This window comes from Lactuca serriola, chromosome 3 (genome assembly GCF_051521515.1).
Source record: "Lactuca serriola cultivar US96UC23 chromosome 3, Lser_US96UC23_V15, whole genome shotgun sequence".
Classification (NCBI taxonomy): Eukaryota; Viridiplantae; Streptophyta; class Magnoliopsida; order Asterales; family Asteraceae; genus Lactuca; species Lactuca serriola.
Window position 1 is genome coordinate 68,263,372 of NC_136410.1, and position 22,462 is coordinate 68,285,833.

The following is a 22,462-nucleotide window of genomic DNA, read 5'->3' on the forward strand; positions in this document are numbered from 1 at the left end:
TTTGTGTCTCGGAATAAGAAGATTAGCATTAGTGAGGAAGCTTGTCTATAAACCCTATTCTTTCAATTCCTTTGTAATGTTTTGTTAATAAAATTTGTTTGCACTTATACTAGGAAGCGAGGTCTTACAACATACATATAAGTAGAGGTAGTGGGACAAGTAATATGAAATTTGTAGGTTAATGGATGTCTCATTATTATAGGGCTCTTTAAATTGTGGAAAATTTATCAACTATTTTTTATAAGATTTTTAACTGAAATATAATAAGTTATAACATATAATAATATATTATATAATGTGATTGAAATTCCATTTGGCAGTTGCCGCAATTAAAAATCAACTTCTTGGGGTAGTTTGGCACGTCCTGAATACACATACTGCATTTCTTCAGTCCATGTCTGGTGTCGAAAACTAATCCTCATTTTGGGTACATTCGTCTTTTGTATATCATTCCCTTCCGGCCCTCTCTTGAAATACTTCCCTCCCAACCAATGTGCCTACATTTTTTACAAACCATAAATCACAAATTCCCATTTTACCCTTTCCTTCATCAAACAAAAACAAAAAAAATACTAATAATACCTTCGCTGCATGTGAGAATCCAGACTGGTATACAGAGTTCCTTGCAATCTCACAGAGGTCACACGAACTCAGCTTCCAAACCTACAACCATAACCCATATATCAGGGGTAAAATAGTAATTTCACAGATTACAAAAATTAAAATTTTAAACAGTACCACCTACCTTGGCTGCAACACCATACTCTTCGACCAATGGCTCTTTTGTTAAATGGATTTGTAACGGGTCATCCGTGGAAAGTGACACATTTAACCCTCGTTGAAAAAACATAGGAAATGGGTTTCGATGGTAGTCTAGAAAAAGGGAGTTGTTGCTCAATGGAGACATAGCCAATCCAATCTGGAAAATTAAAATTTTTAATCATTAAATTAAATATAAAATGAAATGTTTTGAATTTTGTAAATAGTAATTGAGGTAAGTAACCTGAGCAAGATAATATAAATACTGCAATACAGGAGATTTTCGTAAATTGATCCCGTGTGAAATATTATGGCATAGAAGAAACCCAGCTGCTAAATGGTCAATATCACCCGCCTAAAATTATTTTAATCGTCGATTAAAAATCCAAAGAATATTTTAAAAAAAAAAAAAGTTAAATTATTAAAAGAATAATACTAATAATCAAATAACCTCTCCACAATGAGGACGCAATTTAATTGTTGGCAGTCCTTTAGATTCACGGAGCTGAGATAATTAAAATATAAATGTTAAACAATCAAATAGAAAAATGGGTAATAAAATAAGAAAAATATCAAAATATTATATCTTACTTTATTTAATGTATAGAGATTAGCATAGCAATAATATGCATAATATGAGTATGAAGGATTGAAGTCATTTGTCCATTCAGATGGTGTTGGCATGTGTTTAGTAGGCCTCCTTTCGGGTTTGCTTTCATCATCCACAAGGTCAAGCCCAACTACCTATAAAATATATTATATTTTTTATTTAATTAAATTATGGAAATTAATATTTCAGATATTATATTATATTTATTTACCTGCATAAGGAAAATGTGGAGTTGAGGGTGGGATTTTGGGTCAACTGAGACTTCGAAAAGTGGAATGAAGACGTTGTCTAGAATGTTCTGGAAGGATGTCACTGTTCCCATGCTTTTGTATATGTTGTAGAGCCGTGGAAGCTGACCAAGGGTAAAATGGTCAAATATGCATGAATAATGAATTGACACTAAAGGGGGTGTTTGGTTGGGTTAGTGTTTTTGGAAAGAATGAAATCGAATGAGATTCTTTCTTGTTTTGTGTTTGGTTTGCAAATTTTGTAAAAAGACCAAAATACCCTTCCATTGAGCTTTTTGCGATTACTATTTTTTAATGAATTTGAGAAAACGAGGAATGAAAACATACTTGAATAAGCCAAACAGCATTCTCACTGTAAATTGAATTGTTGATGAACCAACTTGCTAACTGATCCCATTCACTTTGCTTCCTTCCATATATGGAAACCCTATACTCCGCCACCTGGAACAAAAAGGGCATTATGGTCATTTTACACTTTAGTTCATTTCAGAATTTAAGTAATTTAAGCATTTAAGTACGTAACCACACCTGGTATTTACTTGCATCAAGATCTGATAAAACTTGCTTTGTCAACTCTCCCAAGAAACGACCTATAAATATAATCAGTTAAACACAAATATTATATTGTTGTTAACAATAAGGAAATTAAAATTACATTAATTTTTTATAACCTTGAATTAAATTGTCTTGCTTTAAAAAGATTTCTCTGAGTCTACTCTGTCCACAGGGATTATACTTGAGGTTAAATTTGTCAAATCGATGAAATGTACTCTTATCCGCATGGACATCCAATAAGTCAACATTAAGGTCATACCTGAAAATCAAAATTCTAGTAATTAAACAAAAAAATATTTATAAAAAGTAGTAATTAATTAATAAACTTAACTACCAACCCTGTTAAATCCAAACTCTCAAAGACTTCTTTTAGTGTCAGATATTGTCCATCACGAAATATAACAACCTACAAAACATTATCCAATATAATTTACAAAATAATAAAGTATAGATATTTGAACTCAAATTGATAAGAATTGGATAATAATCGGTTTATAAATATCATACCTCATCAGGTTCTTTTCTTAATTTGGATTTAATGAATCGCAAAAGGTGTTTTTGATTCATGCAAGCAGAATGATGAACATGAGTGTCAACTTTTCTGATGTTGTAAAAGTCACGATGAGGGGCACCTTTTTGAGCTAAAAACTCACTATCTGCATTCACTAACAGATGAAGACGGAATTTCTGCATTGGATAAGGGCAAAATCGTAATTTCACACAAATCAAATCAAACGAATGAAGTTTTAAAGAATATAAGAAAACGTTACCTCTTCAAGAAATCTTAATCGATGATAGCATGCAGAACGAACATTTCCAACAGAGATTATTTTGAGAATGTGATGCATGTCAGTGAAAAAAGTCGTTGCACTTGCAACAGGAAATAGATCAACAGAATCTGAGAATTGGAGAAATAATCATTAGTATAAGGGTAGAATCGTAATTTAATTAACAGACTTACCATTTTCACTTGCATAGACATGTATAACTCCATCTTCCATCTTGAAATGGTGCTGATTGAAAATTTTGAACAAAAGGGTAAGAAAATCAAGAAATGTTAAAGTAACTGATTTGATTTGTTGAATTTATTGGAAATTAGGGTTAGGGAAACTTACTTTAGTTGATTCAACAGGTATAAATCGAAAGGGGTCATTTTTGTCATGTTTAATAGATAAAGAAGAATCTTCCATATGTGTCCATGGAATATTCTTTTCCCTAAAAACATATTTATCGCGTAAGTCTAAACATTCGCGTATCATTTTCCGAACTTCTTCCTCTTCATGATTCAATGACTCTTGATAAAGAAAATAAAGATGAAGTTAATAATGATTATATTTGTTTAAAAGAACAAAGATTAAAGTAACAAAGAGAAGAAAGTTAGTTACCTTTCATCATTGTTGCTTCAGGTAAAATGTTGTTGCCATCATTGACTGGGATGTTGTTCTCTGAAAAAAGTTCCACCTTCTCATTGCCATGGTCAACAGTTGAGTTGACTTCTTTAGCAACTTTCCTATGTAAATTACTTAGATCATTGTTTGCATTTTCAGGTTGTGTAGGAACTAATGACATACTTTGAATGTTTGAGTATATATCCTGAAATAAGATAAGTAGAAAATATGGAATGAATGGATAGTAAAGGAAGAATATATTTTATTAAAAAGATTAAATACTTGTGAAATTACATTTGCTGAAGAGTTTATGCCCTCATCAAAATACTCAGTGTCCTCCCCAACAGCAGTCTCGGTTCCATCATCATCAGAGTTGTCAGCACCATCATATGCATAGCTAGCTGGTGATCTTGGTGTATGAATTCTACCATAAGAACCAACTCTCATCTTAGGGTTAGGTTGATTATCATGGTGATGATCTCCTGCATAACAGAACTGAAACTTTACTTTGATTTTTCTGAGCAGATTCAACATACAATACTAGTTTTTGTGCAAGTCTATAATAAATCCCCAATTTGTTTATCCTTCATCTTCTGTTTTCTTAATTTCATCCTGAAAAACCCATGGAACCTAAGGGCTTGCAGCTCAGCTTAGGTTCAATTTCAATCGGTTCTACTAGACAATATGAAGATATAAACAATAGATTCGTTTCATCTTCTTTTCCATCGGAAAAATTATCCAAAAGAAGTACTACTTGTATTACTACAGTGTCAGAAATTTGCGAATTAAGTACAGATGAAGTTCCATTGATCACAAATGTTATAACCTAATACTGTAATGAAATTACAAGTGCGAATATACAGAAAGAAAAAGAAACGTACCTTGTCTCTGATTCATTCGAAGAGGTGGCAAGTTATCCGAAATAAGTTTCTCCAATGAACCAAACGACACCGGTTTACTCGCATTCTCACTCGTCCATTCATTAGCCAGCCCTACATTCGGCAACGAGCACGACATACCATAAGCATGAGTATTCCTCACATAATCATCACCATCATCATCGTCGTCGTCGTCAAGATAAACTCTATCATCAGTATCAATATCTCCATCTTCGTATCCAGAGAAATCTTCTTGGTCGGTTAAAAGACGATCGGGCCGTCGACGGAGCTTGATGAGTCGGTCGATGACTTGATCAACACTGCGCTTGTGTATATAAAAGGCTGAGATTGCCATTACTGAAGCGCCAAATAAAGTTGCTAATGCAAAATGAATCGGAGACAATGGAGATGAAGCCGATGATTCCATTCTCTATGCGTTTTGGAGCTTTTCTTTGGGTTTTGAAAGAGGGTTTTACCAGTGAAAGCTTCGCTTGTGAGCAGACGCAAGGAAGAAGGAAGCAATTTATAGTGTAATGATCAGGGGAGAATATGGGCCTTTGCTGTGGGCCTAAATACTACATAAGTACATAGCATAAAACAGTATATGTTTTCAACATTTCATGTTCTTTGAATATAAAACAAATTTTGGAAGAAAAAAAAATTAGTTGGAAGTTAGAAATCATGCTAATTGCTATAGTTGAAAGCTAAAAGGTGGTTGAGTACTTAGAGTTTGTTTTGGATTTATATATTTATATACTTTCTGATATAAATTTGTTGTTCATCTAATATATATTAGGTGTGAGACTCATGTATTATACGGGTTGATTAAAAAAAATAAACATTAATTAAAGTGTAAACAGAAAATATTTAATGTAGAACTTTAAAATAAGAAAGAAAGAAACGTATTTATTGCAATTTAATATCATATATATGATATTTAATACTTTACATATATAAGTATATGACTTTAATTTTAAAAAGTGAAACAAATCAAAAATTGACAAGTGGATAATATTTATTTCAAAAATATCACAAAATGACAAGTGTCAAAACTCATGAGAGATTGACATGTGGCAAAAAAAAAAAACATTCATGTATTAAGGAGGATCATATGATATATTTTCGGTATCAAATTAGGTTTTACTTTATTACTACAAAGTGTTTTTTCTTTATATTGTACTACTTAAATATGATGTTTTACGGACATTCAAATACACATTAAATTAATAAATTATATGTCATTTTTCATTGAATATGATATCCTAAATATCATTTGGTTTTCAAAACTAATTACACTACTATGTTGTTAGTAATCTATCTTAAGGTTAATTGGATAATATCACCGTGATTATTGGTGATATTACCATATTATGAATTAGTATAAATGTGTACGAAAAAATATAGTTACTTAAATTTGGACAAAAAAATATACAAATCAATAGTTTCATTACAAAACTAACGACACCTCGTCAAACTTAAATATATATATATATATATATATATATATATATATATATATATATATATATATATATATATTATTCTATACATGTTCTTCATATTCAGACATAATTTTTGTAATAGTGGGTTCTTTAGGCTAGGTGTAAATACTCATAAGACTCACTAATGTGACATATAATCAGGTCATCGGGTTTTAGTGTCAGATCTGAATCATAGATCTGGAGTAGGTGTCGTTACCGAGTTTCCAATTTGATTCCTAGCTGCCATTGAAGAACAAAATTGTTAGAGCCCCTGGGATTATACCTCATGAGCAAATTCTGATGATCAAGTTAGATCAATGTGCATAAGGAGATGGTTTCTCTTAGATTGAGAGAACCATCTTGGTAGGATAATTGTATGTATATAGTGGAGGCTCATATATGAGAATGAGAGATCATCCTGATGAAGGAGGAGATGTTCTATTTATAGAGTCAGGTCAATGAACAATTAGGTTATACTTGGGCCAATCGGGTTTAGGTTCAGGTAGTCAGGGGTTAGGTTGTGTTGTCAGGCAATGTTGTCGGGCGGTGCATGATGTCATACTGTGCAATCATGTGATGTTGTCAAGTAGTATGGTCATGTCAATGGACCTAACATCATCACCCATAAAAGCACACTAAGAACGTAAATACAAAAAATAAAGTACACATAAAGTGCATATATTTCATAAGTCTTTGCATTCAAGACCTAAACTTTTGCCTATTTGATTACAAATCGCACAACAAAATATATAAAAATAACATGGTTCATAGTATGCTCAGCCAAGGAAAAATTCATTCTTCGTCTCATCAAATTTCTTTAGTATTTTTTTTCCTATTTTTGGACTTTGACTTATATATAAAGGTTCAAACTAAGTTGAGTTCAGAATGGGTCAGTTGGAAGAGTATTGTCATTTTTTACAGGGTTAATGACATAAATGGGTAACGAATTTTGTTTTTTGTTAACATTTAGATAAACATGTATTTTTCGTATACGTTTGACCAGTAAATTTTTTTTGTTGTATTCATAATATGGTAATATCACCATTAATTATCAATGATATTACACTACTTTAAACTTATCAAACAAGTTTACTTGTCAAATGTATACATTATACACCAAAAACATGATTACCAAATCAATGTTAGTTACCCTGTTAAATCATTAACCCTTTGTCTCAATATAAAGTATCATCAAAATACAAAATTTTGATAAATTTATATTTATCTATATAAGATAATAAACAATTTAATATGAACAAATAAAATAATCACAAATCACAATCGGGATTTCAATCAATCTATTCTAATAAATGAATATCATTTTGCCAAATGTCATCTTCTCATTAAATTTACCACATGTAATTTTGTAAATTTTTTTATTAAATTTAAATCCACATGTCATTTTAGGGTTTTTTTTAATTAAATCAATTAATATGCCACATAATACTAAATTTATATATGTAAAGTATTAAATATATTTTAATATGATAATAAATGCAAATAATCTTAAAAAATATATAAGATATATTAAAATACATTTAATATGATAATAAATTAAATGAATATGACAAAACAATCATTGATATTATGAATGATATTCTTAATAATGATTCTATTTATTCATTAGTTGAACTAGTTTATAACCCGTGGGAACCACGGTTACAAAATTAATTAAACTTTTATAGTGAAAACTCAAAATTATTAATCAAATATTTTAAATAAATTATTAATTAAAATATATTTTTTTAGTTATATAAAATTATAATTGTTAATTTAAATAAATATATAAATTATATCATCTTATAATTTGTATTAATTTTATTTTAATTTTATTGTGATGTTATTAATTTAATATAATTAGAGTGGGAAATTTAAAATTTAAAATTGAGAATTAATATGTTAATAAATGACATGCATTAATTAAGAAGACTAACAGGGTGACACATGTTAAAAGTAGAATAAAATATGTATTTATTAAAAGGCCTAATAAGATGACACATGTTAAAAGGAGATTAAAACTATTTTTTTATTAGAAGAAAAAAGATATGTTTATTTATTTTGAAATATTATTTTAAAAATTTCTTAATATTTAAATTTTTATATATTTTTTTAATCAATCCACCTAGTATTCTAATAAATGTGATAATATCAATTGAAAGGCTGCTATTTTTCTCATTTAATCCTTCCTAGTTTCCGCTCCCGCTGCATCACACGATGATGCTCCAGTTTTTTTTTTTTTTTTTTTTTTTTTTAATTTATAATTTCAATAAAACTCATATTATAAAGTGTATTACAACGTGTTGAATTTTGATGGTACATTATTTTTGGTGAGAGTCTACGTTCTTTTACATCATATAATATTTAATTATTCCAGAAGATAATAAAGCATGCAAATAATATGGTAAGATAGTGGCTGAAAAAGGTATGTATAAAACAAAGATCGGGTCACATGAACACAACGCTTAAAAGTCAAAGGTAAATAAATATCTAAAAGGGTATCTCTTATTGGTCCATGTTTCATGAAACAAACTGTATTAAAAAGATAACTAATAATTTAAAGAAGGAACATACATGTTAAAAAGATAATATGTAAGAAATCATACTTTTCGAAAATCAACATGTTAACCGTTAGATTAGATTATTTGTATTAAGAGTATAATGGTAAAATCAAAATACTATGCAACTTAAAATGAATATTGAAACCCATTAAATACGTTAGTATCCATGAAAATCGTGACTTATACGTATTTTCATATTGATTTCAAAAACAAACATATGCGTATGTTTAGAAAATTTAAGACAACCCATCAACAAAAAAAACTCAACAACTGACTACATCGACTAGGAAGAGGCCACCAATTATTTCTCGTAACAGATGCTCAAAACAAACAAAAAAAAATTAAACAAATGTCTTCATAAATAAACATATGTTTATAAATAAACATGGCTTTAAACCTCTATAAATGAACACATCAAATTAACCGAGCAGGTTCAACAGATGTTCATATATGAACATGGGCTTCAAAAACACTAATGTATTTTTTACCTAAGTATTCTCAATGGCAACAACTATTGTAAACACTAGTTTCTTTCTCTAGATTATTGCCCAATGTCATATACGTATCGTTTCATCAATACTTAAAAGATTGCACAACAAACACAACTTCACAATTTTATTCTAATCATATCATACTATATTATAAATGAAGCATTTTTTTTTCACCACATTCATTTGAAACTCCTAACTTTTCATATTTTCATAGAATATACTTAATTTATTAACTTAAATATACTTTTAGTTGTAAACATTAATACATTATCATAAATGGAAGAATTTGTGACTTATCAATATGATATACTTAATTTGTTAACTTCAATATATAGTTAAATAAATAACTTAAATTAATATATCAAATAAGCTTAAAAATTTATTGTAAAATTTAAAACCTAAAGTAAAATATCAGATAATGTTTAAAAAAAATTCAATATATATTTTTTAACATAATTAAAAAGAAAACATTAAATATTATAATAATAAAAGAACCTAAACTGATTAATTGAATATTCTAACATTATATTTTTAACCAGTGTCGCGCAATTCGTCCAATGTTATACTATATTTATGAATTAAAGAACGATCCAATCGTTTTAATTGTAACCTTGAGCATTTTTTCAAGAAACAACAAAGAACATCGTTTTGAATACTATTCACATATAAACTTCATTTGTCTTAAATATTGAAACTACATTAATGACTCTTTTATTAGTAATAACTACAACTGTCATCACTCAACTTCATAGTACTACAAAAGAAAATACTATTGCATGTCTTTAATACAAACTAATCTATTTTTTAACACCATATAACTCAACATCGAATTGTGGTTCCTCTTCAATATCTCGAATGTTTACCTTATATCTATATCGAGAAGCAACTACAAGATAATAAACCAAATTCAAGACCCCTAATCCAGCAAGCACAAAGTAAAAGTAATCAACTTTAGCTTCATTTATATTAGCCGTCAACCAATCGGGTTGCCCATGTTTTCCAGTGACATTATGCACCATTGAAACCAACGCACTACTCACATAATTCGCCACTCCAGCAGTCACAAAGAACATCGCATTTGCAACACTTTTCATATTATCAGGGAACTCCTTATAGTAAAATTCTAGTTGACCAAGAATACTAAACGCCTCAGCAAACCCCATCAAGATCAGTTGTGGTGCGAGCCACATGACTGACATGGGTGCAACCCCATCTACCCGATTGTGGTAATTTGCAGAATCACGTCTCATTTTCTCAATAAATGCGGCAACAATCATTGATAAAATAGAAAACACAATTCCAATTCCGATACGTTGAAGGAGTGTGATTCCTGTCTCGATTTTCGTGATCTTTCTTATTAAGGGAATAAGAATCCTATCATATATAGGGAGCCATATCCCAATGGTGATCATGGATATGACACCAATGGAGCCTGCTGGGATTTGAAAGTTTGGACCCAAATGACGATTCATCTTTAGTGCCTGGGACACAGTGAAAGTCCCTTGTTGGAGTATCGCGGTGAAACAAATAATGCCAGAAGCTACTATCGGAATAACTTTTATCAAACATTTTACTTCCTCGATTTGTTGTATACTAGCCAACTTCCAAGCACTTGTTCTAGATCCATTAGGGTTTATGTCACCATCTAATACAATAGCTCCTTTGTTTAGAAACCTAAATTGATACATAACAAAATTAATGTTATTTACTAAACAACTTTTAAAAGATATATCTTCACAAATCATTAGTTACATGCATGAGTATCCAGCTCCTTTACGTTTAATGGATTGTTATATTATCATTTTATTTTTCATACAATCTTATCATTTAATTTATAAATTCTTTAAACTCTATAAAGTTCAACCAAACATATTTTTTAAAAAATAATAAAAAGTTTATTTTTTTTACGTATTGAAGATTTAATGTCATTCGAATCCAAAATCAACTGAATGTCAATTTGAAATCCTACTATGGCTGAACTTAATTCACTTAATGTCAACCTGTATTCAACCATTCCATTAAGTCATGGATTGTAGATGTTCTACGATTAAACATATTTCCAAAGAGATAAATTACCTGAACCGATCGGTTAGAAGCAACTTTGGGACTTCATACATTCCCTTCATAGGTGGATCATATAATTTCCCTCTAGTCATTTCGTTTTCACCTCTAGGAACTTCAAGTTTACGTTTCTTGTAAGCCGCAACAAGTGTCTGAGCAATTCCAGAGAAAATACTTCCCTCGGGTTTTACATAAATATATACATGGGTACCAATAAAGAACAACACAATGGAAAATGCCATAAGCATCGTTGGGATACCGAATCCCCAAACCCAACTCACCGAGTCTTGGATGTAGACCACAAGGGTCAAGGCAGTGAGTACGATAATAGTGAAGGTGGTGTAGTACCAATTAAAGAAACTGTTGATCCCTTTTCTACCTTCATCTGTGGTTGGGTCAAACTGATCAACTCCGAATGGAAGACTACATGGTCTTATCCCACCTGTCCCTATAGATAAGAACCCGAGGGCTAAGACCAAGATACCAAACTGTCTATTGGTTGGAGCTTGACACTGGTTGAGTCGGGCTTGTTGAGTGGTGCATGATGGTGGATGCAATTTTGGTAGTCCCACAATTAAGGTCATGGTCACCATTCCCTACATAAATCAAGAAACTTTTATATACGTTGTATAATTTGTGCATAATGGCTGACATTTGTAAAATATTTAATATCTAAATTGCGATTATGACATTTAAATTGTAAGTTTGAAATATAATTTGAACAATGCTAATTCATAGTGCATGTCGTGGGATTATGGCCATGTAATGTTTGTGAACGTTCTTTCATCCTTTTAGGGAAACCAATGTGCCGTTTAATGTAGAACTTTAATCATGAGACAAAGACATTTGAATGTATGGGACATAGTGGGATGACAAAATCCAGACGTTTCTAATTATTTTACTCCGTTTGAACCCTCCCAATTATGAAAGTACCTTTTAATCTTGTTACACATACATCATCTTTACCTTTTTATATGTCCATTTTATCTTCTATCTTTGTGCGTGCACCACGTGTGTTTGTATGTGTGTGTGTTTTGATACAATTTAAGAACAAATATTAATACTCGTTTCGAAAATGATTAAAACAACTTTTACATGGTATTACTTCATTATCGTCGTCATTACAAAGAAAAAGATAATAAATATGTTTATTAAATTAGCCAAAATGATAATAAAACTAATAAATAGTATTAATATGCCATGTAGAATTGTAAACATATTATTATTTATTAATGAAAATATAATTATCCAAATAAAAAACGTGAAGTGCTCGATTTTTATAACATGATAAAACCCAAAACAACCCGTGGTATATGTAAAGTGTTAGTTTTAAGTTTTTGAGACCCATGACCATAATATTAGCCGCAGAAAGACAAAACTACCCCTGGTATATGTAAAGTGTTAACTTATTTACCGAAAGAGTAGCAAAGGAGGAGAATGCGATGACCCAGAACTTGCCGACATAGGCATCGGAGATGAAAGCTCCAATGAGAGGGGCAAAATTGGAAACTCCTGACCAAATGTTGATAAGGTTCGATGATGATACTTGGTCCATATGAAACACTGTCATTAGAAACACCGTGAAGTTCGCGACCAGTCCAATTGAGGCTAATCTCTCAAAAGATTCATTTCCTACAAAAAAGAAGTAAACATTATTTTAAAGAAAATTCAAATTATAACAAGTCTTGTGATATATGTATAGGTAATGATAGAATGGAAAACAAGTCATATGTGCAATGGAAATGTCGGGAAGATAAGAAAGATATAGGACGGTGTTGGTTGTAACAAATGAATAAAAATGATGTTTGAGAGATTAGTTGAGACTGCTAGCCGATAAAACATCCCGTTTTAATGATAAAATAACTGAAAAAGTAAATATATTTGTACCCAAAATATAAGGCATGGACTTCCAACCGCCAGGCTTTCGCTTTGTGGGCTTCGCCGGTGGAGGAGAGTGGTGGTGATGAGATTTTTCGACGTCATTTTCCGGCAAAGATGGTGGTGGCATTGATCTTGAAGAAGTGATGGAGAAGCACTTGCAAAGAAGAAGATTTTAGTTGTTTTCTAAAGGCATGTGCTCACAAGTCACAACTATCCTACCCCTCCTATTTCACGTATTTATACCTCATATAAACAATTATTGGTTTTTATGGACGATAAGTAAGATAAAATAGTTAGTATTTTTATATTTCAAACACATACATATTTATTATTAATATATATGAATTATTATTGTTAGAAGTCATCTTGGAATTTTGCATCTAGATTGAATCAAACTAATATCTTATACCTTTTATGTTATTTTATATATTCAAAAACTTATAATTATATTAATCGAACATTTATAAACAAAAAAAAGTTATAACTTTCTACTTATATTTAGCATCCATTTTGCCGAAAGTTACTTTATTTCTATAAAATAACAACTTACATGCATCCGAATTGTAAATGAAAAATTATGATTTTCAGTAACTAAACTACCAAATCACCGTTTATTACACTAACAATCCTAATTAATTTGACTAACATATTTCTACATCTTAAGCAATAAAAGAAAAACAAATTAATTTTTTTTGTTAGAACGGCGGAAGATTTTATAAAAAACTAACAAGAAGTTAGAAAAAGAAAACAACAATTACATTAAAATAGAAGCTAGAACCGGATTATGAAGTCAAAAAGTCCATCCGACCCTAGATTTAGTAGACCTATTAGAAATCCAAAAAAAATGTCTTCTCTACAATAGCATCAAAGAGATCGGATTTCCTAGGAATAGTCGGACCAAAAACAAAATTATTTCTAAAATTCCAAAGACACCAAAAAGTCGAGATAATCACTGCGGCAAAGGCTTTTCTTTGGTTAGCCCTCAAACTTATAGAATCGGCCCACCTCATGATATCATCAACAGCAAACCAATCCGGAAGACGAACATCCCACCAAATAGCAATACGGCTCCAAATCTCCAACAATTCTCTACATCCAACAAATAGGTGATCAATGGTCTCCACTGCAGCACTACATAACGGACACATGATTGATTGCACCTCCACACCACAATGAGACAATCTTTCCCTAGTTGGAATACCTCCAAGTTTGATCCTCCACATCAGGATATTGAGTTTTATTGGAACCCAATTTTTTCCAACGAGTATCACACTGAATATCAGTATCAGCAAGAGTAGTAGAATCAATAAAGGTACTAGCCGAGGAAACAGAAAACATATCTGACACATCGGCAGGCCAACCCAATCTGTCAGATCTATCAAGGAGACAAACATTCTGAACCACTTCTATAAACACACCCATTGACTCTGCTCAATACCACCCCTAGGTAACCGACGGAGATTACCCATATCCCATCCTATAAAAAATCTCTATTTCACAGATTTCCCTCTATGCACATCCAACGCGAAGACTCTATGGAAAGTCGCTAAAAGAGAGCTATCAGAGATCCACTTATCATGCCAAAAACTAGTAAGAGCACCATCTCCAACTCTAGTCGGACAAAGGCTGAGGAGATTTATCCCCCAATCATGGAGATTAGCAATCATACGAATGAGACTATTCCACGGTTCTGAATAAGACTGATGAGGAGACAAAGTAGCAAGACCACCATCAAACCCATAAATGTTTTTAACCACTCTCACCCAAAGAAGTTGAGAATCATGAAAGAATCTCCAACGCCATTTAAACATCATAGCTCTATTAAAAGCAAAGAGACTCCTTACACCAAGACCACCATCCTGTTTAGAAGCTAGAATTTTGTTCCACTTCACCCAATGCATCTGCCTCTCCTCCAAATCAGCCCCCAAAAGAAATTAGCTCTCATAACTTCTAACATGTGAAGAACGGTAACATGAGTATGAAAAATGGACATAAGGTAACTTCCCACCGAGCCAAGAACAGACTTGATCAAAGTAAACCGACCCCCAAAAGAAAGAGATTTGGCTTTCCACACTGCAAGTTTACCACGAAATCTATCAATAATGGTTGACCAAGACTTCACCCGACCCATATTATCACCCACCGGCACTCCAAAATGGACAAAAGGAAGGATATCCGCCCCACACCCCACATATCTAGCACATCCATAACCATCGAATAGGGAACCCCGAACCCAATCAATTTACTTTTAAGCATATTGATTTTGAGCCCCGAAGCCAAAAAGAAACATCAAAAAATACGAATAAGCTGGGAAGCATTATCAAGACTCCAAAGGGAAAGCACAATAACATCATCCGCATAAAGGAGGTGCGAAATCTCTACATCACCAATAGATATACCTCTAAAAACATTCGCCATCCAAGACCTTTTAAGAGCAACATGAAGCCCTTGCATAGCCAAGATAAAATGATAAGGAGAAAGATGATCTCTTTGTCTTAACCCTCTCTGAATTTGGAATTCTTGCATAGGAGAACTGTTAACCAACACTGAAGCCCTAGCAGATCTAAGCAATTCCATCACCCATCCACACCACTTCTGACCGAATCCCATAATGCCCATAATTTCAAGAAGGTATGTAACACCGTGAATTTCAAAATAATTTTTCGCAAAATATAAAACATTTTTCATTTAATTTTCCTAAAACATCAAGTTTAAATCTTCAATTCACATCATACAAAATCCCAAGATCATATCACATAAAAATCCCTTGCGTGTGTACAGATCAAGTCGGCGCCTTCCCACGGTCATCACTAGTACCTGAAACAATAACACTAACACTGTAAGCATAAAGCTTAGTGAGTTCCCCAAAATACCACACATAACACATATTAGCCACTCGAGGCTATAACTCTGTGGGTTCGTAGACCCTACTCTGTGAACCCACTGGTTCTAACTCTGGGAACCTTACGGTTCCAGCTCTATAAACATGCACATCATAAATCACATAGACATCATGCAATACAACACATAACATACACGTAACATACACATACTCTGTCACATAACTTTGATTACCTACTCAAGGTAAAGTATAGTAAGAAGACTCACCTCGTATATCTCGATAACCCGCGAATCCCGGAAATCACTTGTGCTCGATCCTCCGAGCTATAATCCTCCTATAACATCATACATCTCTAATTAACACTTTTACCACTAAGGTTGACTACCCCTATCAAGTCAACACTGGTCAACTCTGGTCAACGGTCAATTTTGACCGGACTTGGCGAGTGCACTAGGGCGACTCGGCGAGTCTATACGTATTCACCAACTCTTCTAGGATTCTCTTTTGACACGTCAAGTACTCCCCTGACTCGACGAGTTCCACCTGGCATGAATCGCGGGGCCACCACGACTCAACTCGCCGAGTCTCAAGAACAACTCGGCGAGTCCCAGCTCTACTCAGTCCATCTGTCAACCCTCTCTAACTCTCCCTGACTCACTGAGTCGACCCTTAACTCGGCAAGACCACTCGCTGAGTGGTCAAGGACAAACTTCATGCTACTCGCCGAGTCTGTTCTTCGGACTCGGCGAGTCCATGCCATGCACCAACTCAATCTCACTTCTGAGGTCAAATCCGCTCCAACAACTCATAGATCTGACCCTCCCAAGCACATTCATCACGTAAAGTTCATGTCTTGGTGCTCATAACACACCCCATGCCTCATAAATGGTGTTTTGACCTTAAGCACAAAGACCCCAATCCAAAACCCCCCATGGATTCATAAAAAGCTTGGACAAAGGGACACTCTGGACCTCCAAGGGTCCAGATCCAGAACCTAACTCGCCTAAGGGACCAAGGAAGCACTAGATCTAGCCACAAAAGGGCTCAATAAGCCCTAAATCAACATGAACATCAACATAACATAGAATGGCTCGAAAATAGTACCTCAAACGTGATGTTCTGGACCTCAAGTCTTCAGGAAGTGGCTCCTCTTGTTTCCCCCTTGGCTATTGCTTCCTTTCCCTTACTAGATAACACCTCCAAGGTCAATAATGGCTCCTTAACTTACTCCAAACGCTAAAGCTCACTAGGGTTTCTCTCAAGGGACTGGTGAGCACAAATGACGGCCATAAGGCCCTTTAAATAGGCTCCAAACCCGAATAAATTAGGGTTTCATTAAACAGCGCGGACTCACCGAGTCCGGGCGCGAACCCGCGTCCAAATCCGCGATCATACTCGGCGAGTCTAGGCTCCAACTCGCCGAGTCTCCTCACAAATCATCAAAAATAAATAGATAATTAAATAAATAATACTTGGGAATCCGGGCTGTTACAATTCTCCCCCACTAGAACTAGACTTCGCCCTCGAAGTCTCGCTCTACAAATAGCTCCGGATGTTGCTCACGCATCTCACGCTCCGGCTCCCAGGTCATCTCCGGATCCCTCCGATGCTGCCACTGAACCAACACCAGGGGTACCTCCTTGTTTCTCAAAACCTTGATTTTCCGATCTCTGATGGCCACTGGTCTCTCTGCATAATTCAGGCTCGCATCCACCTGAATATCCTCTAATGGAACCACTGCCGACTCATCGGCTATACACTTCCTCAGCTGCGACACATGAAAAGTGTCGTTAATCTGCCCCAACTCTGCTGGCAAATCCAAACGATAGGCTACCCGGCCTACCCTCGCGATCACTCGGAAAGGACCAATATATCGGGGTCCCAACTTGCCCCTCTTCCTGAATCGAATCACTCCCTTCCAAGGAGAGACCTTCAGGAGTACAAGGTCGCCGACCTGAAACTCAAGCTCGGACCTGCGTCTGTCTGCATAATTCTTCTGTCGGCTCTGAGCGGTCAATAACCTCTGTCTGACCTGCTGAATCTGCTCTGTCGTCTGAAGCACGATCTCTGTACTGCCCATCACCCGCTAACCAACCTCTCCCCAACAAATGGGGGTCCGACACCTCCTCCCATACAACAGCTCAAAGGGTGGCATACCAATGCTCGAATGATGGCTATTGTTGTAGGAAAACTCTGCCGAGGGCAAATATGCATCCCAGCTACCCCCAAAATCCAACACACATGCTCGGAGCATGTCCTCGAGTGTCTGAATCGTCCGCTCACTCTGACCTTCTGTCTGGGGATGATATGTGGTACTAAAATGCAGTCTAGTACCCAACTCCTCATGAAACTTCTTCCAGAATCTGGAAGCGAAACGCACATCACGGTCTGAAACAATCGAAATCGGCACCCCATGCCGAGATACCACTTCCCTCACATACACCTCCGCCAATTTCTCTGCTGAAGAACTCTCGCTGATAGCAAGGAAGTGAGCGCTCTTCGTCAATATGTCCACAATCACCCAAATTGCATCAACTCCTCTGGCAGTCCTTGGCAATTTGGTGATGAAATCCATAGTGATCTGTTCCCACTTCCATTCGGGAACCTCCAATGGCTGCAACTTACCATGCGGCCTCTGGTGCTCGGCCTTAACCCTCCGGCAGGTCAAGCACCTCTCAACAAACCACGCGACATCCCTCTTCATACAGGGCCACCAATACTCCTTTCTCAGATCCAAATACATCTTAGTGGCCCCCGGATGGATCGAAAATTTCGACCGATGAGCCTCCTCCATCAAAATGGTACGCGTTCCTCCCACAAACGGCACCCAGATACGCCCCTGAAATGTCATAAGCCCCCGACCATCGGTAACGAACTCTGAAACCAAACCAACAACCCGCTCCCTCTTCTGCATCTCAGGTCGCACAGCCTCGGCCTGTGCCCCACGAATGACGTCCAATACTGGAGCTATCACGGTCAATCTCAAACATACCTCCCGCAGCGGGGTGCTCTCCGCCCTGCGGCTTAATGCATCGGCTACCACATTAGCCTTGCCTGGGTGGTACAGGATCTCACAATCATAATCCTTGACCACATCCAACCATCTTCTCTGACGCATATTTAGGTTGGGCTGATCCATCAAATACTTCACACTCTTATGGTCCGTGTATATCGTACACCGAACCCTAGGGATGTTATTTGGGTCGGAACAAACCGAACCGACCCGAACCCGAATAAACCAAAAACCGAATAAGGGTAATTATATGAACCGAAAACCGAACCAAATAAGCAATACGGGTTCGGTTCGGTTCGGGTATTATTTGATTCGGTTCGGTTCCGGCCCGAATAACCCAAATAACATGTACAAGATGATTAAGGAGCCGAATAACCCGAATAACCCAAATAACATTTACAATGTGATTATAAATAATGTATTTTTTATGACTTTTTTAGCTTATGATAAACACAAATAACACGGATTAACTATTCTTGATATATAAAATGTAAAATCCAACCACCACATTCTTAAGATATAGTTATTAAGCAACATATTAAACACTAATATCTAAAACACCCAAAAATCTATCTATAAGTATATAAGTTAAACATTAAACATTACTTGGGTATTTTGGGTAACGATCAATAGAACACAAGACCGAATAAGCAATCGTGTAAGTGGAAAAAAATGTGACTTTTCTTATTCGGTTCGGTCCTTTTGGACCGAATAAGCCCTTATTCGGGTAACTCGGACCGAATAACCCGAAAGTCGAATAAGCCTTATATAGATACCCGAAAACCGAATCAAATTGCTTATTCGGGTCTAATTCGGTTCGGTTCGGGTTTTCGGGCCAAATTCTCATCCCTACCGAACCCCATACAAGTAGTGACGCCAAATCTTGAGGGCGAACACCACTGCCCCCAACTCTAGATCATGGGTGGGATATCTCGTCTCATGAGGCTTCAGCTGCCTTGATGCATACGCTATCACATGCCCCCTCTGCATCAGCACCGCTCCCAATCCCAAAATCGATGCATCACAGTATACCAAAAAGTCCTCCATCCCTTCCGGGAGAGCTAACACCGGGGCTTCACACAACCTCTGGCGAAGTGTCTCAAACGAGGCCTGCTGCTCGGGGCCCCATGAAAAAGCAACACCCTTCCGGGTCAATCTGGTGAGTGGCACTGCGATCTTGGAGAAATCCTTAATAAACCTCCGATAATACCCTGCCAACCCTAGGAAACTCCTGATCTCGGAGGGTGACTTAGGCACCTCCCAACTCATCACCGCCTCAACCTTGGCCGAATCGACCAATATCCCTTCCTGGTTAACGAGATGTCCTAAGAATTGGACCTCCCGCAACCAGAAATCACACTTGGAGAATTTGGCATAAAGCCTCTCCGATCTCAGAACTCCGAGAACCTCTCTCAAATGCTCCTCATGTTGCTCTCTAGATCTCGAATATACCAAAATTTCATCGATAAATACAATCACCGACTGATCCAGCATCGGCCTACACACTCGGTTCATGAGATCCATGAACACTGTCGGGGCATTGGTGAGCCCGAAAGGCATCACCACAAACTCGTAATGCCCATAACGCGTCCTAAACGCTGTCTTCTGGACGTCCTCATCCCGCACCCTCACCTGATGATATCCAGACCTCAAATCGATCTTGGAAAACCAAGATGCTCCCTGCAACTGATCGAACAAATCGTCGATCCTCGGCAACGGGTAACGGTTCTTGACCGTCAACTTGTTCAACTCCCGGTAATCAATACACATCCGGTGTGAACCATCCTTCTTTTTGACGAACAGGATAGGCGCTCCCCACGGCGAGCTGCTAGGCCGAATAAACCCCTTCCCCAGCAGCTCCTGAAGCTGCGAGGATAACTCTTGCATCTCTGGAGGTGCAAGGCGATAAGGCACCTTGGCGATAGGCGCAGCCCCCGGAACCAAATCGATACTGAACTTCACTTGCCTCACAGGAGGCACACCCGACAACTCCTCGGGAAACACATCCGGGAACTCACGCACCACTGGAACCTCCTCAACTGAACTCGGCCTCTCGGAATCCACCCGCGTATCCATCACATACGCCACAAAACCCTTACAGCCCTGTTGTAGACACTGCCTCGCTCTAGCGGCTGAACAAAACGCTGATCCTGAACGTGTACCCTCGCCGTACACCGAAAGAACTCCCCCACTAGGGTCTCGTATGGTCACCAGCTGTCGCTCACAATCGATAACCGCACCGAATCTGCTCAACCAATCCATGCCCACAATGACACAGACATCACCCATCGCAATAGGAACCAGATCAATCGGGAACTCCACAACGAAAATCTCGACTACGCAACCTAGGAGAACCTCTGTGGCATATATCACCCTCTCATCAGCTATGGAAACTCTCAGAGGCCGACTCAACGCCTCACGACTAACACTGATATGCTGACTAAAAGCCAAAGATACAAAAGACCGACTCGCACCTGAGTCAAATAACACCAAGGCAGGTACAAAATTCACAAGAAAAGTACCTACGCATAACATAACATAAGCATAATATCTGAACATCAAAATAAATACATGAAACAATACATACCAGCCACGACATCGGGCGCTACGCAGACCTCCTCCGCGGTCAGCTGAAAGGCTCTCCCTTTTGCCCTCGGCGCCTCGGCCTTTACTGGCCGACTCTCTGTAGCTCTGATGGCGGTAGGGGTAGATCCCTGAGGTGCTCCCTAAGATGATCCTCGCAACTGCGGACACTTTGCCTTCCGCTGTCCGGTCTGATTGCAGTGGAAGCACACTGCAAACCCCTTGGGTCAATCCTTGGCCATATGCCCCTCCTTGCCACATTTGTAGCAAGATCCTGCTCTGTAGACTCCATCGTGACCCTTGCCACACTTCCCACAAGTGCGGCCCTTCTAGCTCCCTGGTTTGGGATCAGCGGGCTTGGCCCGCTTGGCTGCCGACTGAGACTGTGCCAGTCGCCGATCCCTCCCCTGAGACTCCACCTCCTCCCTGGCCTGAGTCTCCAGCTCAATCTCCCTCTTCCGGGCATTTGCCTGAAGCTCAGCAAATGTCCGGTACGAGGAGTTCGCCGCGAACTCCCGAATGTCTCGCCTCAAAATACTCAAATATCGGCTCATACGTGCCTGCTCAGTGGACACGTGCTCAGGGCAGAACATCGCCCTCTCATGGAACATCCTGGTGATCGCTGTAACTGACTTAGTACCCTGCTTGAGGGTCAGAAACTCCTGTGCCAAACGCTCCCTCTCCACCTGGGGAACGTACTCATCTCGGAACATGGCAGTGAACCTCTCCCAGGTCACTGCCGCAAGGTCAGCAGGCGTAAAATGCACCGTCACAAACTTCCACCAGTCCTTCGCTCCCAAGCGAAGCTGGTTTAGCGCAAACCGAACCTTCAAATGCTCAGGAGATGAGCAAGTGAAGAAACACCCCTCTATATCAGAAATCCACCTCATAGCTGCCACCGGGTCCTGGGTCCCATCAAACTCTGGTGGTTTTGTGTTGCTGAACTCCCGGAACAGCAACGCATCACCACCTTGCGGCCTCGCGGCAGCAATAGCTGCGGTGGCCTCTGCAACAGCAGCCTCAGAAAGAGCGGCATAACGCTCATCAAAGGTCTCAATCAGCGTGGTCTTAATAGACCCGAACATCTCTGGTATCTCTGCCCTGATGGCCGCAG

General features: G+C 37.0%; 2 protein-coding genes across 2 annotated transcripts; both read right to left on the reverse strand.

The window, feature by feature from the left end:
* Positions 1 to 213: 213 nt before the first annotated feature.
* LOC145092541 (putative AMP deaminase) lies at positions 214 to 4,942 on the reverse strand. The gene is made up of 18 exons (XM_079030487.1): positions 4,442 to 4,942; positions 3,855 to 4,042; positions 3,558 to 3,765; positions 3,288 to 3,466; positions 3,134 to 3,185; positions 2,943 to 3,070; positions 2,680 to 2,859; positions 2,511 to 2,578; positions 2,289 to 2,431; positions 2,146 to 2,207; positions 1,945 to 2,058; positions 1,581 to 1,721; positions 1,351 to 1,503; positions 1,211 to 1,264; positions 1,004 to 1,114; positions 746 to 919; positions 583 to 663; positions 214 to 497 (listed from the first exon to the last, which is right to left on the reverse strand). Exons 1-18 carry the CDS (start codon positions 4,863 to 4,865, stop codon positions 330 to 332), a joined length of 2,628 nt encoding a protein of 875 aa, XP_078886613.1. The 5' UTR covers positions 4,866 to 4,942; the 3' UTR covers positions 214 to 329.
* Positions 4,943 to 9,654: 4,712 nt separating this feature from the next.
* On the reverse strand, positions 9,655 to 13,133 carry LOC145092542 (protein NRT1/ PTR FAMILY 2.13-like). Its single transcript, XM_079030488.1, has 4 exons — positions 12,917 to 13,133; positions 12,444 to 12,661; positions 11,045 to 11,625; positions 9,655 to 10,642 (listed from the first exon to the last, which is right to left on the reverse strand). Exons 1-4 carry the CDS (start codon positions 13,035 to 13,037, stop codon positions 9,766 to 9,768), a joined length of 1,797 nt encoding a protein of 598 aa, XP_078886614.1. The 5' UTR covers positions 13,038 to 13,133; the 3' UTR covers positions 9,655 to 9,765.
* Positions 13,134 to 22,462: the final 9,329 nt, after the last annotated feature.